Raw genomic sequence first — 17206 nt, forward strand, 5'->3', positions numbered from 1 at the left:
CACCCACTTTACCTGCAGAGCTACTGGGCACCCTGTGCTAAGCGAAGCTTTTAATGTGAAGGTGCAGCAGCAAGAAATACTCAGTTTGCATTAGCACTAACTCAATATGGCATTTTTCCTCAAGTGTCACCCTAAATGCCAAGTTCATTATACTTCAAATATATAGATATTGCAATACAATCAACATCGTGTTACCTTTTTCAGTGACAGTGACATAACAGCTTTTTATCTAAATGACAATCCTGTTACTTAGCAATCAGTTGCAGTATTTTTTTTTACTATTTATTCCCTTTTATGGTCTGGATTTATTTTATTGTGTAACATATTGAGTGAGTGTTTCTTTGTCAGTGTGTGAAGCTCCACTCAAACAAATTCCTATCGACATGTCGACATGGCAATAAAGTATTGAATCTTGAATCTTGAATCTAACCTGGTCTCACTCCAAAGTTGTCAAAATCCAGTGCTTGGTCAGTGACTTCTGAAAGCCATCCTTTCACATCAGCATGCTACGTGACCGGTCATTGTTTAACTGTGCCCGGGGGAAACACAAAATTTAAGATGCTGGAAGTGTAAGTAGGGCAGGTGGGCCAGGTGGTGGACAGATCCAACAACCACTGACTTTCACCCGGAAGACCCGTGTTTGCTTCCCATGAGATTCTAAAGTCAAACGTAACCATTTGTGCGTTTGTTGTTGAAGGAAAAAAAAATATCAAATTGCAGTGTTGTACCATTTATTTTGAAAGAGACTGAATGCAAACGGTGCATTTCCTGTGAAAACAGAAGTGTACTTTGACACCAGACATCCCAGAACATCAACAACCTAAGACGTGGAAAGTCCACGACCAAAAGTGAATATGCGATGAGGTCAGAGTGAGAGTGTGTTGGCTGTTAACACATCCAGCAGACACAGACAATTAGTAGTGTTAGTATTAATTTGGAGTCATGTTTGTCACCACCAGGCTCATGCTGGTCCAATATTAATTTCCTTGTTAAGGCTGGTTTGGTCTCCAGTACAGTATTGTGACAAATATCTGGCTCCTTACAGTAGCTGGTAGCTGGTTGCTAACTTTATTTGACAGTCATGTGGTGCTGGGAAGCTAGTGTATGTTTTTTTTTTTCAAAACAGCTGTCTGCTGTGGCTCCAAACAAAGTTGAAACTAAAATAATGAGCTGAAAGATGCTAAAAAGCTCCGTGGGGCTGAGGGTAACTGCAGAGTCAGGTGATAATTCTTTGTGGATTCAGCCCTACAAGCAACACCTTGCACATTAAACCTAGCGATTTGATCCATTCCTCATATGAAATATTGATCAGTGCAGCTTTAACATTGTATAAGTACACTTACTGTTTAATGGTGCCCGTGGTCAGAGCACTAATGATCCACTGCAGGTCCAGAGTCTTGAAAGGGATCAGCACCAGACTGGTGGTGTTGTCTAGGTCTATGGCACTTTCTGGATACATGACATGATGCGTTGTTCTGGCGCCCACGTCCTCCTCAAAACCAGTGGTGGGCGCCTGGTTCATTCTGCAGGGACAAAGAAGCAGAGATTCTTTTGTGTCTGGGCTGTTTTTTGGCCGTGCTTATCCTTTCCAAGACACCTCAAATTGAGGTTTATTTCACCCACATGTTACAGAGATGGGAAACATCTGGCTTTTTGTTGTGCTAATTCCCACAGTCTACAAAGGGGTTAGTTGTCACGAATCCCCAAAGTCAGCCAAGCCATATGGCACAGAGACACGCAAAACCAGCCATGATGACTACTGCGAGAAACAATATGTAAATATAAAGACACAGAAAGACAAAAGGCACAATTTGTCCCGCTTCGCCATGTTTTGGACATCCAAACAGCAATTCAGAACAATCCAGTGTCCATTTAGAGCACAACAATTACCGCTTGGCAAGCTAGGCAAGTCGTCCCCATTATTATGTCCAACAATACACACACAAGCTGGAGCAGTAATTGGCGGGAAGATAGTTTGACAGTGGCAGTTGGTGTCGGTCAGTGGAAGGAATTGACAAAGAGAAGAAAAATCATGAGGCTGACCCCCTGTGTGAGCAGCATCACCTGTTTGGGTGCTTCGGTCTGAGCAATATCAACCTCCTCATTACTGACTGTGAGATGACAGCTATATAACAACTTGACATTTTCAGCCTGAGCCTGTCAGGACTCCAAACAACCTCCTGGGCTATCTTAGAGCTGATGAGATTTTTGCTATTTCATGTTGTCACGTGCAAGATACAAAATGACATTTAAGATGTAGCCTCTCCAGTTAAAAAATCACCTTGACCCTGCGCATCTGGAGATAAATTCAACCTAAAATAGGTTCTTGGGCAAATACAACCAAAGTGAAATGAAATATAAATGGATATAGTTTTGGGGAAGTGGGACAAATATTCAACATTATCAGTCACCACCAAAATCTTTCATGTTTTGCTTGCTTTTTATGCTCCATGCTAATGCTAGAAAAGACAGATAGCTTAGTTACATCAGTACTATCAATAAGAAAGGTATGGTTGTATCTCATCAAGAAAGTCAAGTCAATGTCAATTTATTATATGTAGCCTGTTGCATCTTGCCTCAAATGGTTGTACAATTTTCTGCATATAATTCTTGGACTGACTCCCTTCCCTTCCCTTCCCTTCCCTTCCCTTCATATTTTACCTGATTTATATTGCCTCATTCATAAATATATAAAATAAATAAATAAATAAATAAATACATAAATATATAATAAAAATAAAGATAAAGATAAAAATAAATAAATAAATCATCCTCCTCTTCTGCATTCTCAGGTTTCTGCTGCCTGAGGTATTCACTCAGCAGCTCATCTTTGGGGGCCATCTTCCTGATGTATTCCTGGATCTTGGTTGTTTCCTCCTGGACAGTGGCTCTGGCGCTCACCAGTCCTCGGCCCCCCTCACTATGCTTAGTGTACAGTCTCAGGATGATGGACTTGGGGTCCGAACAGGGACTCGAGCTGGCGACCCTCCGATTCCCAATCCAAGTCCCTATGGACTGAGCTACTGCCGCCCCTAAGTAGTGTGCCATGTCTTGTCAAGCTACCTGTGTCATGTTTTTCATTATTTTCACAATGTAGATTAATTTCCTGTTTTATTTTGTTACTCCTCTTCTCTCATTTCAGATCCCCACTTCCTGCCCTCAAGTGTTTCCCGCTTCTGTGATTGTCTGCCCGGCCCTGATTTGTTTCACCTGTGTCCAATTATCCCTGGCTCCCTTGTGTATTTAGTCTCTGCGCTCCCTGCTCCTTGTGCCAATTCATTTCAGTGCTCCTGTTCTTTTGATCCTTGCTCCTGTTTTGTGACCTCATCTTTTGCCGAGCCCTTTTTTGGATTATTTGCCTGTCTGACTGCCTGCCTGTGTGCCGAACCCCTGCTGAGTAAAGACTTTTGATTATTCACTCAACTGTCTCCTGAGTGGTGCACTTGAGTCCAACACCTCTGTGAACCTGTGTTATCAGAGCGGAGGGGAATTGTTGTCACCTTATTGTTGATATAAAAATATAGGTTATAGCAGCTTCAAAGCCAAATATTATGAATAAAAATGCATAATGGAAAAGCATATTTGGTTTTTGAAAATATCTAATCCAGTGCTAAAAAACATTGAAAGGTTGGGGCTCTGCGTGAAATTCATAAGAGGTGTCTGGACAGGGTTCTTAACATGGAGGTGGCTGAGCTGGCGGCTAGCAGCTGATGGTGCTAACTCCATAAGCAGCGCTAAACAACAGCCCCTAGAGCTAAAGGTGTTACCAGGGACACTGCCGTCCCATCAGCAGTAACTGTCATATGGGATTCACACATGCAACAAACCACAGCTCTGAATGTTACATACAGAACCTTTGACTACATTAATCACCCAAAGTAAAAACATATTACATCAACTTAGGAAAACAGGAGGGACATGGGGACATGACGCACAGCTGTCTGTAATGCAACAGCTAACTAAAGCTACAGCTGTAAAATGATAGGAAGGCCAGTCAGTCCCAGAGGAGAGAAGTGGTGTGTCACAAGTAATAAAGCTGCCGCACCAGATGTGCCTGTGGTTATTATCGACACAGCGATGATTATTATGATACTGCATCATCAGTTGTATCATTCTGGGGAGGGGGGGAAGGAGCCATACTTTACAGAATAATGATGTGTCATATTGCATGAACACATCTACCAAACTCTCAGCACAGACTGTTTGGTCCATTTTACATCAGAGATGGAGAGACGAAGGAGAAAGTGCAATTGGGTTTACTCCCCATTAACGAGTAAGTGTACTGTTTCATCTTGTCAACTGTTCAGGGAAGTAAAGCCAGGTTTTTGCCAGTGCTGCATGTTGCTTTGGTGCTTTATATAGACTGAAACTGCAATCTATGGGAGAGGAGAAGTATTGGCAAGAGGTTTTATGGCGCAATACCTCAGAAGAAAAGAACAGTTTTCGACAGGACTACATTTGTGGATTTCTCTCTTAATGGTAACTACAGCTTCTGGGAATTTAAGAATTGCTCACCAAATGGATCCCTGCTGTCCAGAGCAGATGAAAAAGGACGGCAGTGAGGGCAGAGGAACACCATGCCACATATCAAATAGTATAATGTGAAGAATTCATCACTTCTGTGGCACATTCAGAGATATTTTACTGTAACACCACACCGCTTTATGTTAGTCGTTGCAGGGAACATTAGTTTGCCTTAGACTAGGCTTTAATGGAACTTTACATAATGTTTTTCTCTCACACACAACAGAAAAAACAACAATAGTCCTTATTTTCTTCTCCTGCTTTCTTTGTCCAAAAATGACCAAACACATCCCATTTTTCATCACACACAAAAAGGCAAGAAATGTTTCTATTGTTGAACAGCACAAAATTGTTACTCATTCACAGCCGTCGAACATTTCCTGAATTTTTACCTATCCTTTGTGCTACTCGAAAGCTCCTCTTGAGCTGTGTAGAAGGCTGCATCTTGTCATTACTCACTGCAGGGGTCAATGCAACAATAATGCCAGTCTGTAGGGGCACTCAAGAAGTTGACTCAGGTTGTTAAGTGGATTCAGTGGGCTGCTCGTTCACTTAATCTTGCAGGGGCGTGCGGTGTCAACTGTTCTAAGGAGGCGAATATTTCAGATTGGTCTAATCAATATTCAACTTCTGCTCTAACTCCCCCCCCGGCGCTGGAAATTTGTACCAGATGGACTTCAAACAAACTGGGGCAGATGTTGAGCCTCTGAAAAGCCCATCTCACCAACAAGATGGTTCTCTCACGCACAGGAAACCAGGGCCATTTACCTGGAATACACAAATAGCCAGAGATGGCCAGTAATTCGAAAAAAGACATACTATTTAATTTGTAACAAAATACTTTAAGCAACATGCTCATTATGAACTACCAAATTTCATTTGCGTTTTCCCGGACTGCAGTATCAGGGGGAGGCTTTCTTTCTCTGTTTTTTTTTTACGGTATCATAGCCCCTTTTAGACTACCTCTTCAAGGCAGGAATTTCATGCCATCATGCCGCCTTGCTGTTCTGTATAAAAGGTACAAGTAACAGCGCCAAAATGACATCTATTTAAACGGGGCAGCTGGCAGGACAGGACCATGGATGGGACGGGTGTGACGTTTTTACGACATATTTTGTGTGCAAGCCACCGCAGAAAAGCAGCTGATAGCAGTTAGCAGCTAACTCAAAGAAGAAGAAGAAGAGCCGCCAAAAAATGTAAATTGGAAATTGCAAATTGGAAAATTGGAAAACAATTAGGTCCGGGAGCCCCTTACCCTCCGAACAGTGGACGAAATCACAGCATAACATAGACTGTAAATGATTGTTATTGCCATGTTAATGCCATTGTTATTATAAAGTACTGCAGACACATATGTTATAGGTTACACTAGAGGTTGACGCTGTTGTGTTAAACATTTCGTGTCTTTTGCAGTGTTTAAGTGGTTGCATGTGAAGAGCTAGTGTGTCACTGTGGCCAAACTGTTCAGTTCCCAAAGGTGCATTTCAATTGTCTGTTCCCTCAGTCAGTCACTGCTAGCTTTAGCTACATTTCCACAGCATGGTCAGCCTGACTCGACTCAACTCGACTCATCAGCCAAAGTTGTGGTTACGACCTGGTACTTTTTTGATATCACCATGGTTGAGGTTCCAAGCAAGCTCAGTCGAAACTAGAGGGTAGAATTGAAACACAGCAGGACACTGATTGGTCAGAGAGATACATCACTGGAATCTTCACATCCTACACAAACCTGATATTTTTAAATAGCAAAGCCATCGTCAATAGCAACCCGGTTTTTCAAAAATAACAGCCTGTCAATCGATGTACACTATGCTGTATAACTGACAAAGTGTAGACATTGTTGTCATGAATAAATTACTAAACTGGCTTACCAGGCATAGGCTCAGGGGCCTAAAGTATCAGGGGTCCCCCCTGACCTTCACCTGCAAAATGTCACTCAAATTAACAGGTACTGTCCAGCAAAAGACTCAAAATGACTACAAGTGACATAAAAAAACACAAATTGAAAAGAGACACAAAACAACAACAAAAGGCAAAACCACCTTAAAGTCTGTGTGTGTCGTGTGGGCCTTTTGCATATCTGTGCCCAGGGGCCCAATGACTCATAATCCACCCATTATTGTTGCTGATGAACCGATCCAGCGGTTGTCACATTGCAGATGATGTGTGGCATCACGACGACGATCAGCTGAGAATCCCACCTACACTGAGGGGGTACTATCCACCATGGAAAAAGGACCTGGTACCAACAGTGAGTGGGTCGAGTCGAGCTGAACCATGAAGTGGAAATGCAGCATTCGAATGGTAGAAACCATCCAGCATGCACCCCTGAATTCTCAGCCTCCAACATGTCCTGATTGTATTTTTAAATGACAAATTACTTACATTCTCTTACCAATAATTTGTATTTTATTTTGATACATTTGATGAGCAAGTATTTGTAATTTATAACCAGATACTTTTTTATGTATTTGTGCCCATCTCTGCAAATAAGGAAACACAGACTGTCAGATGCAGAATGCTTTTAAGATATTTGAGTGGAATGACTACGATCAATATTTTTGTGTGTATCAAACATTAGCTCATGTAAAAACTCTGATGTGGCTTCTCTCTAACAATAGATGTGGAGAATCATAAAGCTTCTGTACAATATCAGCCCTCCAGGGAAAGCGTGAAACCAGAGCAGATGACTCACTCTCAGGGGAGAATTGAAATTCAGAGTGGAGGTCTTTCCACTGATGACGGATATCTCGACAAGTGATTTGTAGCAGGGCTACATGGAGGCTACAAGCATCAATCAACATCACTCAACGTAAGTGACTCTTAAAAAGCTCAAATATACAAGTCAGGTTGAAATGTTCAAAGGTCTACAACACTGATTGATTCATTCATTAGATTTTTTCCCCCCAGATGTTTTACAGAGTTGAAGCTTTTCGATGTAGTCACGAGCACTGTTGTGTGTGTGTTCTGTCAGAGGCGGCTTGTACAGAGACATACTGTATTTTAGACATCAGAGGGTGAACAAGACCCTGCATTAGATCAGATGGACTGCACCAGAAACTTCAATGACTTCACTTCAGATATAAAGAGAATATGCATTAATAATAAAATCACTGAGGCAGGTATTTTAATTGTTTATTAGATTTCACATCAATGTATGCTCAGGCACACCTGCCAGTGCGGATTATGGGCTGCTGTTTTGATGTCCATGCAATTCTTGGCTGATACACTGACATCAGGCCTCAGTGCTTGGCTATTAATGGATAATATAAAAGAGTGTTCCCTTAAAGGAGACCTGGGCTCCTGCAGAACAACAAAACTTTGTGTTTGGCGGCGTCTTGAAAACGTAAACCATCGGTTAATCACAAAGCATTTCTAATGTGGTCATGAATGTGTGAAAGAAATGATTGAAATTAAATCAAATTGAATCAATGTCCTGCGATCTGACTGATAACTCTACTGCCCCGACAATCCGTAAAAACTACAGTTTTGAAGAACACCAACTCCGCTAACAATTATTACTCAGTATAACTGATTAGTTGTCAAGAAACAGCTTCTAACTTCTAACTTAGACATGTCTGACAGACATAGCGGAATTTGAACACTGATATAAAACATGTAAGGGATTGATCAAGAGGCAATCTCCAGGGCTGAAAAGTGAAGCCAAAATCGAAGTGCCAAAAATTGCAGTTTCTTGTATGGCTGTTCCAAGAGCGAGTCAGTCCCCACAGACCCCCATGTTAAAATGCCTAACTTTACAGCAGAAATAAACATCATTACAGCCTGGAACAAAAAGCAGTTTAGTATCTGATCTTTGCTTCGGTGCGAGGATTCAAAGACGGTTAAAAGGTTTGTTGGGTCAGGGTTGGAGAAGGGTCACCTGGGCTCAGCAGAAGTATAAAAACTACTTTATTTCCTCTGTTTTTATACACTAGAGTGTTTTTATCAGTTCTTTTGAAGGTAGTTGTTTTCATGTCTTGTCTGTTTCAATTACTGACATGTAATGCCAAGTTCTAATCAGTTCATCTTTGAGTCCAAGAAGCGCCAAATTTTAAGACATCTCCTCAACGTGTTCATGAGATATTGCATTCACATAAATGGGACGGATGGACGGTTTGACCTATGGATGGATGGACTGACAGATGGACAACCCAAAAACATAATGTCTCTGGCCATTGCTGTTGCCAGTGTGGAGGCATAACAGCATGAACCAACATTAATTACTAAGGGACTGGGGCAGTTTTGCCCATATGTTTATTGTAACATCATTATAGATGGCGGAGACAAGAGTAGCACAGAACAGGAAAATACCTGTGGTTTGTTGGCGAGTCTTCTTGACCAGGTTGTGTTTCTCGCTCGGCATGTGGGATTTCACTGCATGTAACTGCACAAAAGACTTTTTACATAAAACACATCAAGCCGGTTTCAGCCATGAAATCTTGGTTAAATAGCCCCTTTTTATTGAATATGTGCTTCTTCGTGTCGTCCAGGGCACAGTGACATCTAGCTATCAGACAGCGAATCCTCTGCTGTGAGCATCCTGGGCTGGAAACCAACTGTTTCCTGATGTGCATGATGTAAATGCGAGAGGCATTCGGTAAATTATTTTGAGAATATTAATGTTGCCAATTAGTTTTAAATCTTATAATGCATTGTGAGATTAATTAAATTCTTATCTCTTGTCTTCGCATTTTTATGACTTTTTAATGACTGATTAAAGACATTTCAATACTACTGATGACCTTATTTTTAGTTTAATGAATTCAATCCTTTCTTTGACTTATTAAAGATCCACAGGAAACCCTGTCTGTAGCAACCCTCACACAACATTTGGCACATTTGACCATTTCTTTTCATAAATATCTGTGAGCATTTCACCATTTGGTTGAGATCTGAAGAACATCTGAATTGTTTTCATCACATTCTTACATCATGGCATGCCTTTGAATCTCTGCTCACATCTCTGATTCATTCAGGGGGTTATAAAAGTCTGGCGTTTCCAGAAGTTGAAGAAACAGTTGGCCAAGAAAAGCTTTGAAGGTGGGATCAGGAATAGGTATGTCATCTACATATGTAGCTTGTTAGCTATGTCAGTTAAAAAAGTGACAGAAAATGGCCCAAACAATGGCGGGGTGGGTGAGATTGACACAGCAGAGGGTACAGGTTATTGTATACTGACTTACAGAAACAAAAACTCTTCATCTGGTAAATGTCTTAGATCGGACTAAAATCTCAGACCTGTGCGGTTTCCTCTCTGGGTCTGTCTCATCTTTTTTCTTCCTCTTAAAAAGTGAGAAAAGAGAAACTGCGATGCTGGTAAATGATTAATGGCCTCTTTAATGTCAGGGCTGTTTGCCTGCCAGCAAGCTGTTGGACATTATTTGTCTAATTATTATTCATTTGTCCTAAAAAAAATGCTCACAGCCAAGGACCACAGCATTCCATAACACGGCCCCGTGCTTCAAGGTGCAGCCAGATCACGCAGCATGTAATAGCCATCTAACACTTTAAAGGTCAGTGGTATTTCAGTACTGTCTCATTTCTTCACATTTTCACTACTTCACGGCTCTCCTTTGTAAGCCTGAGTGTGTGTGTAAATTTTCCAAATGCCTATGCAGTTCCGGCTGACTAATAACCATGATGAGGAATGAACACTGTACACTTTTATCAGGTAGGTGAGACAGCGGGGCCAGAATGAGGCAACAGCTTTAGATGAGATGAAGGCACAGAGTCTTAGATGTGGTTTTAAAGCTTGAGGCTTTGTAATTAACAGGGCGAATACTAAACTCGCAATGTGGCATTCAAGGTTGTTTTGAGAACGGTGTGATACTTTGCCTCTTAGCTACAGACGGCTCACAGTTGTGCTGGAACCTCAGCTGACATTATCCACCCATTTTGGACTGATGAAATTCCAGCAGCTCAGGTATGCAGACCAAGAGACCTGTGCCTTGTAGGCAAATAGCAGCATGCTGCAATCTATTCTTGATCTACCCAGTGAAGAGTTGGAAGAGTAAACCTCATTCTGTTTAATCAACACTTGAAATGTTTAGCTCTTTGCCCAGTAAGATAGCCAGCAACAATGAGTGTCCTTTACTGACAGACTGATGCCTCGTAATTAAACGCACATGTGGAACCCTCACCATGGCTTACCTGGCACAGCTCGTTAAAGGAGCCCTCCTCTTTCACAGTGTGCAACACATAACGAGCCCTCATGCTCGTTATCTTGTGTATCACATTCCTTAAGCATTCACTTAACGAGGAGGTCAGCAGTTGTTTGCTCTCACCTTTGGTTTCATCTAAAAAAAGCCATTTACGCAATGTGGCTAAATTGGGGTTTTAATAATAATCAGTGTTTTGGACTCATTTGTAGCGATGTAACTACATCTTCAGTAAAAGCAGTAATGATGAAGGCCATCAAAAGCTATCTGACCCAGTTCATTTAAAGGAATACTTCACCCACAAAATGATCACTTGTATATCAGTTACTCACCCTGTGTTAGGCTGAATTTGTGAAGAAAAATTTGTTTTTCTCGCATGCCTCCACGGTGAACAAAGAATCCCAAAACAGAGAAAATTCTTGATGAACTAATGTAAATGGGGTCCAGCTTTAACAACAATAAACCTATGACAAAATATCCATTTCAAAACTGTCACACAACTCGTGCAGTATTATCCAAGTTTCTGTGAAATGTCTATACAGGATACATGCAATAATGTGAATAGCCTGTCTATTTATTATACTTTGCTTCTTTTATATTGCTCTGTCACGTTCTCGGTGGGTGTTGCCCCTTGTTACCGATCCTGTTTGTGATATTCATGGAGAGGATCTTCAGGCGCAGCCAGACGAGGAAGGGGTCCAGTTTGGGGACCTCAGAATTGACATCTTTGGTTTTTGCAGATGATGTGGTTCTGTTGGCTTCATCACACCGTGACCTCCAGCATGGACTGGAAGGGTTTGCAGCCGAGTGTGAAGCAGTCAGGATGAGAGTCAGCACCTCCAAGTCTGAGGCCATGGTTCTCTGTGGGAAACCAGTGGATTGCCCTCTCTGGGTTGGGAGAGAGTTGTTGCCTCAAGCAAGGGAGTTCAAGAATCTCTGGGTGTTGTTCATGAGTGAGGGTAGAATGGAGCATGAGATGAATAGGCGGTTTGGTGCAGCTTCTGCAGTGATGCAGTCACCATTGTGAAGAGGAAGCTGAGCCAGAAGGCAAAGCTTTCGATTTACTGGTCCATCTACGTGCCAACCCTCACCTACGGTCATGAGCTCTGGGTAGTGACCGAAAGAATGAGATCGCAGATACAAGCGGCAGAAATGAGTTTCCTCTGTGGGGTGGCTGGGCTCAGCCTTAGAGATAGGGGGAGGAGCTCGGACATCTGGAGGGAGCTCGGAGTAGAGCCGCTGCTCCTTCGCGTCGAAAGGGGTCAGTTGAGGTGGTTTGGGCATCTGATCAGGATCCTCCTGGGCACCTCCTGTTAGACGTGCTCTGGGCACGTCCCACTGGTAGGAGGCCTCGGGGCAGACCCAGAACACACTGGAGGGATTATATATCTCATATGGCCTGGGAACACCTTGGGGTTCCCTCAGGAGGAGCTGGAAAGTGTTCCTGGGGAGAGGGATGTCTGGAGTGCTTTGCTTGGCCTGCTGCCCCTGCGACCCGGCCCTGGATAAGCGGATGAAAATGGATCGATATTGCTCTGTGTTTTCTATACTGTTTGCTTATTACGCTGCTCTTTGCTTTGTACAGTTTACCTTTTACACTGACCTGTGTTTTTCTTTTTATTGATAGATACTTATATATTGCTTTGTGTTTTTTTTCTACTGATGCTTCCTGCTTGCACTGTAACTCTGCATTTGTACTGCTTCGTTCACTGTGGAGGCACACGAGAAAAACAAAGTTCTCTTCACAAATTCAACAAAACACAGGGCGAATAATTGAAATACAAATCATTTTGTGGGTATAGTATTCCTTTAACAAATAGTTGATTTTTGAAATTTTGTGCTTGCTGGAAATCCAACAGGCTTATCAAGCAAAGCTGCCAGAATTAGTAATGCCAGCAGTTTAAGCTAAAGCTGGATTTATAGTTGTGCTTTGGGCCATATTTAACATTTGCTTCCTCAAAAATGTAACTTCATATCAGAGCTATAGCGGCTGCAGAGATACTACATGGAGATTGGAAGTGGCTGTTTTTTTCCAACAAGTTTCCTTTGCTTTTGCAGATTGTTGATAGTGAAGAGGCATTAAGCAGGTTGAAGAAAAGCTCAGTTATCTTCCACTTTTCAGTAACACACGTCTAACAATGCCATTTCCACTGCAAACCTGCTGGCAGCGACTGTCACTCTGTATCACAGTGAATGGATGAATAAACATAGAAACTGCACGACAGAAATCTTCCAGTCAGTAATGAGACAAGACGAATATTCCTATTATCGCTCAAAGTAAACAAAAGAATGTACCCACAGTTACTTTGGGGAATACATAATATTAGAGAACAATAACACCTGATCACGTACAATACCTGTGTCTAGTGATGAGAAATCAAAACCTACGCCACAAGTATATATGACAAGACCCCTGTTAACCCTCTGCGTCAAGTATAAATCCAGCTTGGATGTCTACATGCTCCTCGCTTTCACAGTACCTGCCTGATTTTGCACACATTCAAAACAGCTCAAATGATCAAGGCTACTTTTGCTGTTGAAGGAATAATTTACTGTCATTCCTGTCAGGGTTTCTGTTTTATTCTTGTTTTACTCTTTCTGGTTGGAAAATATTCTAATAAATGCACTCATTACATTTCCTTGTGTTCCTTGACCCATTATCAGGAGAGGGAAATCTTTACTTTTGCATCTGTCAAGCTCTGATCAAAATAGATCAGTGTGATCTCACATGCAAACACATGCAATGACCATCATCACGTGGTGCAAACAGCCTGTTCTCACTCCCAACTCCTCAGATACCGCCACTTTGTCAGTGATCTCATCATATGATACAGACGCACAGAGGCGCCCGTCATGGCAGTATGGTACACACCAGGCAGTGGCAGCTGGTGACGCAGCAGGCAGCAATGACTTGTCAAATGGCGCCACTTTGTCTGTAGACATCTGCATCAGGTACCAACACACAAAAGCACTTTCTCATGACATTATAAAATGCACTGGCTGGCTGCAGTCTGTAACACCGCCAGCAACTCCCGCCGTATAAAAAGCGAGACAGTTTGTATAGGGCAGGCAGAAGTGGTGGTGAATGGGTCAAACAAACCCAGGACTTTTACCCAGGAGCCTGCTCTTTGTTTCCTGTGGAAAATGAACTGTTAACTGAGTTATTTTAGTTACAAAGTAGCATGCTATGGTAGTGATGTATGTCACGTGTTGTGTGTTACATGACGCTACATAACGTTAGTAACAACCACACTTATTTTGAGCCAAGCTGTGATGTTTTTTCTAAACCTAACCATGTGCTTTTGTTGCCTAATCATAAGGAAATAAACCTAAAACAAAGTTTACATTTCCTGTGAAAATGAAAGTTAATTTTGAAAACATACAATGAATGTAACAAGCGTCAATTGACAGTCACGGTCAAGAGTGTCCAAAACCGATGCAGGAGGGTACCTAGAGCAACATATTTTGACATTTAGGTCCACCGACAAAGCAGCAGTATTTCATGTGTAGGGATGAGGATGCGTTGTGCTGGTATGTGTTATCGAAATGACATAGTGGTGGCACGGTTAGGGTTAAGCACCATGAGTACTTCGTTAAGTTTACAAAAACTTCAGGGTTTTGGTTATAACAACTCTGCTTGTTTCATATGTAAGTCTGTTGTAAAGTGACATAAGTCACATAACATAACTTAAAGGGAAATTTTGGTTTATTTCAACCTGTCTCCTATCGTCCTAAATTTTTTTCAAGTGACTAGTGACATAAAAATAATAGTTAGCAATAATAGCCGTTAGCCTATTTTAGTGGACTAACTTTGCACTTGAAGGTTGCCTGTTCACTTACGTTTTAACAGGTCTGACGCTACTATGCGCCCCGGCTGTATCTAGGCTAACGGCTAACATGTTAACTATTATTTTTATGTCACTAGTCACTTGAAACAAATTTAGGACGATAGGAGACAGGTTGAAATAAACCGAAATTTCCCTTTAACTACGAAAGACGCAAGTATGCTAATTTAAAAGAGGTCAATGTTGACTTTTAGTTTCACACAGGAAATGAACAGTGGTCTGCTGGGCGAAAGGTTATGGGCGATGTTTGTTGACTCATCCACCTCCTCTCTGAATGGACTTTCTTGCTCTTGATAGTACCTATGGTACTGTAACATCAACCACCATCCACTGCATGACGCCATTGAACCAGAGAACTCGTGTGTCCACCACAACAAAGGGTCCTAAATGACTTTCCACGGACACTGTTTCCATGGTGCCGACACGTATTGTGACAGCACCTTGTGATATGATGAAAGGTTATGGTTATTTCACATATTACTGTGAGACCCGGTTGCACCACACTACAGGAACAAAATACAAATAAGAATGAAGGTGTAATTTCACCTGAAAATGATCTGCAGTTAAAACCGGCAGTCATTCCAATTTGTGTCTAAAAATAGACATTTGATGGATTCTCTTCAGTTCCTCACAGACACTCATTTGTAGGATGGGTCGCCCAAGTGGCAATCAAGCCCCCTGAACTCCATTGTTCTTTGTGTCACAATAACAAATAGGTTCACTGAGCAAGGACGGCATTGATTGTAGAGAGGATTGAGCACAAATGAAAATGAAGTCTTAATTGGTCATTTTAGTAATGATAGACCTCTGAAAGCACTATTTTCATTTGCTATAATCATAATGACAATAAGGAGGAATAATGCAGAAACAAGCTCTCAATACATGAGCTCTGTTCAAGCTTTAGGGCACTGATTACAAACACAAAGTGCCGCCTGTGTGTCCTTAGTCAGAGGGTGTTGATGGGTAAGAGGCACTTAAAAGGAGCATTCCGGTCATTCGGCGGCCCTCAGGAGCATATCATTATGGTAATAACACTCTCACAGAGAAAGGAAAAAGTTCATTCTCTGAATCTTGTCAACAGGTTTAAAGAACATCATTACCAGTTACGAGGCAAATTCAGAAGACAGCCAAAGCTCCTGTATTAGTTGTGTGAAAATCCCGGTTTTAAAGCCAATTTCAAACAGGGATTTTGAGTCACCAATGCGGTGCACCTACCTATTACATCTGCCGGCTTTAAGATCCATCTTAATGAAGTTATTTGCAAGAGCTTACATCATAGTATAGAATATAAGCCTGACTGATCTTCAATTCAGCAGAGTAAATATGAATGATGAGACAATCACACTTCCAAGACAGCCCACTCCTTCTCAAATAAAATATGCTGCTGTAACACAGAACACACAGAGAGAATATGATTGCATGTGATCAGATACTCTCTGAGTGATTATACTTTTTAAAAATATAAATCCCTATTTGTCTGGATTTGGAGAGACCAGCTTTTCATGAAATGTATTCTGGACAGAGAGCTGCCCTCAAGCATGTTGCCCAAGTTATGTGAAATATGTATTCCACACCTTAGTGTTGCACTGCTTGTTTCGGTGTAGCTGGGGTGACCTTTTGGCTCAGCACTATGGCTTCCAACCAAGCATGACTCCAAATGTGATGCTCAGGCTGGAATAAATAAAAAAAAAGAAAACAGCATATTTCCAAAAGCATGCTCCTGCAGAAACTGTTCTGCTAATGGCAAAGCATAACTCTCCTGCCATCTGATAATTGAATTGGTAGACAATGTCATGCTGCTGTCACAGCGGGGGCTTGCAAAGAAGATAAGTGCAGTAATGTGGTTTTATACAGAGGCAACATGCCACAGCAGGTTGACAAAGCCATGCTGTGATAAATTAAGAGCCATGCAAGAATACTGCGTCAAAGTGGCTTTCGGATATTTAAGCACTCTGGTTACTCTCTTGATAACGTCTTCGTGTCAGCCACATCATCATGAAGCCCATTTGCCATCAGTCTTAATAGAGTGCTCCTTCACCCAGAAAATATGTTAGGCTAGTGACAGCCTCAGCACCTACACCTTTATTCCACAGACTCACACTACTGTATCCAGTGTTATCACACAGTCTCACAGGAATACGTGAAACAACTTCTTAACTAAACTTTACGTTGTGGTGGGCACAGACTGTGTTAAAATTCAATCTGTTTACCCTGCATAGAAATCCAGAGCTTGGGCAGTGACTTCCAGCGTCAAACACTGACATAAAAAGCCGTCCTTTCACGTTGGCATGACACGCAGCCGGTCGCTGTTATAGTTTAACGTCAGGGGGAAACGTGGGAGGAGAAGAACAAAAGTTAAGGTGGTGAAAGTCCGAGTAGGGCGGGCAGGAGGGATGGTGGATAGGTCCAACACCAACTGACCTTCACCCGGGAGGGCAGTATTCACTTCCTGTAAGATTGTAAAGCCAAACCCTGGTCTTTTCTTCCTAAACCCAAATACATGCTTTTGTTGCCTTAACCTAACCACGTGTGTGTGTTTGCCAAACGTAACCATGTGCGTTTGTTCTTGAAGGGAAAAAAAAAAAAGTTAATTCAAGGTGTTGCACCATCGAAGTGCTTTTGTTTTGAAAGAGCCTGTATGTAAATTGTACATTTCCTGTAGAAACCGAAGTGTAATTT

General features: G+C 41.8%; 1 protein-coding gene across 1 annotated transcript in view; it reads right to left on the bottom strand.

Moving 5' to 3' along the window:
* The window catches only part of LOC126384359 (CMP-N-acetylneuraminate-beta-galactosamide-alpha-2,3-sialyltransferase 1-like), a 44652-nt gene that overhangs the window by 12329 nt on the left and 15117 nt on the right, over positions 1 to 17206 (bottom strand). Inside the window, exon 3 of the mRNA XM_050035379.1 lies at positions 1344 to 1523. Coding sequence (XP_049891336.1) covers positions 1344 to 1523 — 180 coding nt within the window. The remainder of the gene's footprint in view (positions 1 to 1343; positions 1524 to 17206) is intronic.

This window comes from Epinephelus moara, chromosome 22, assembly GCF_006386435.1.
Source record: "Epinephelus moara isolate mb chromosome 22, YSFRI_EMoa_1.0, whole genome shotgun sequence".
NCBI lineage: Eukaryota > Metazoa > Chordata > Actinopteri > Perciformes > Serranidae > Epinephelus > Epinephelus moara.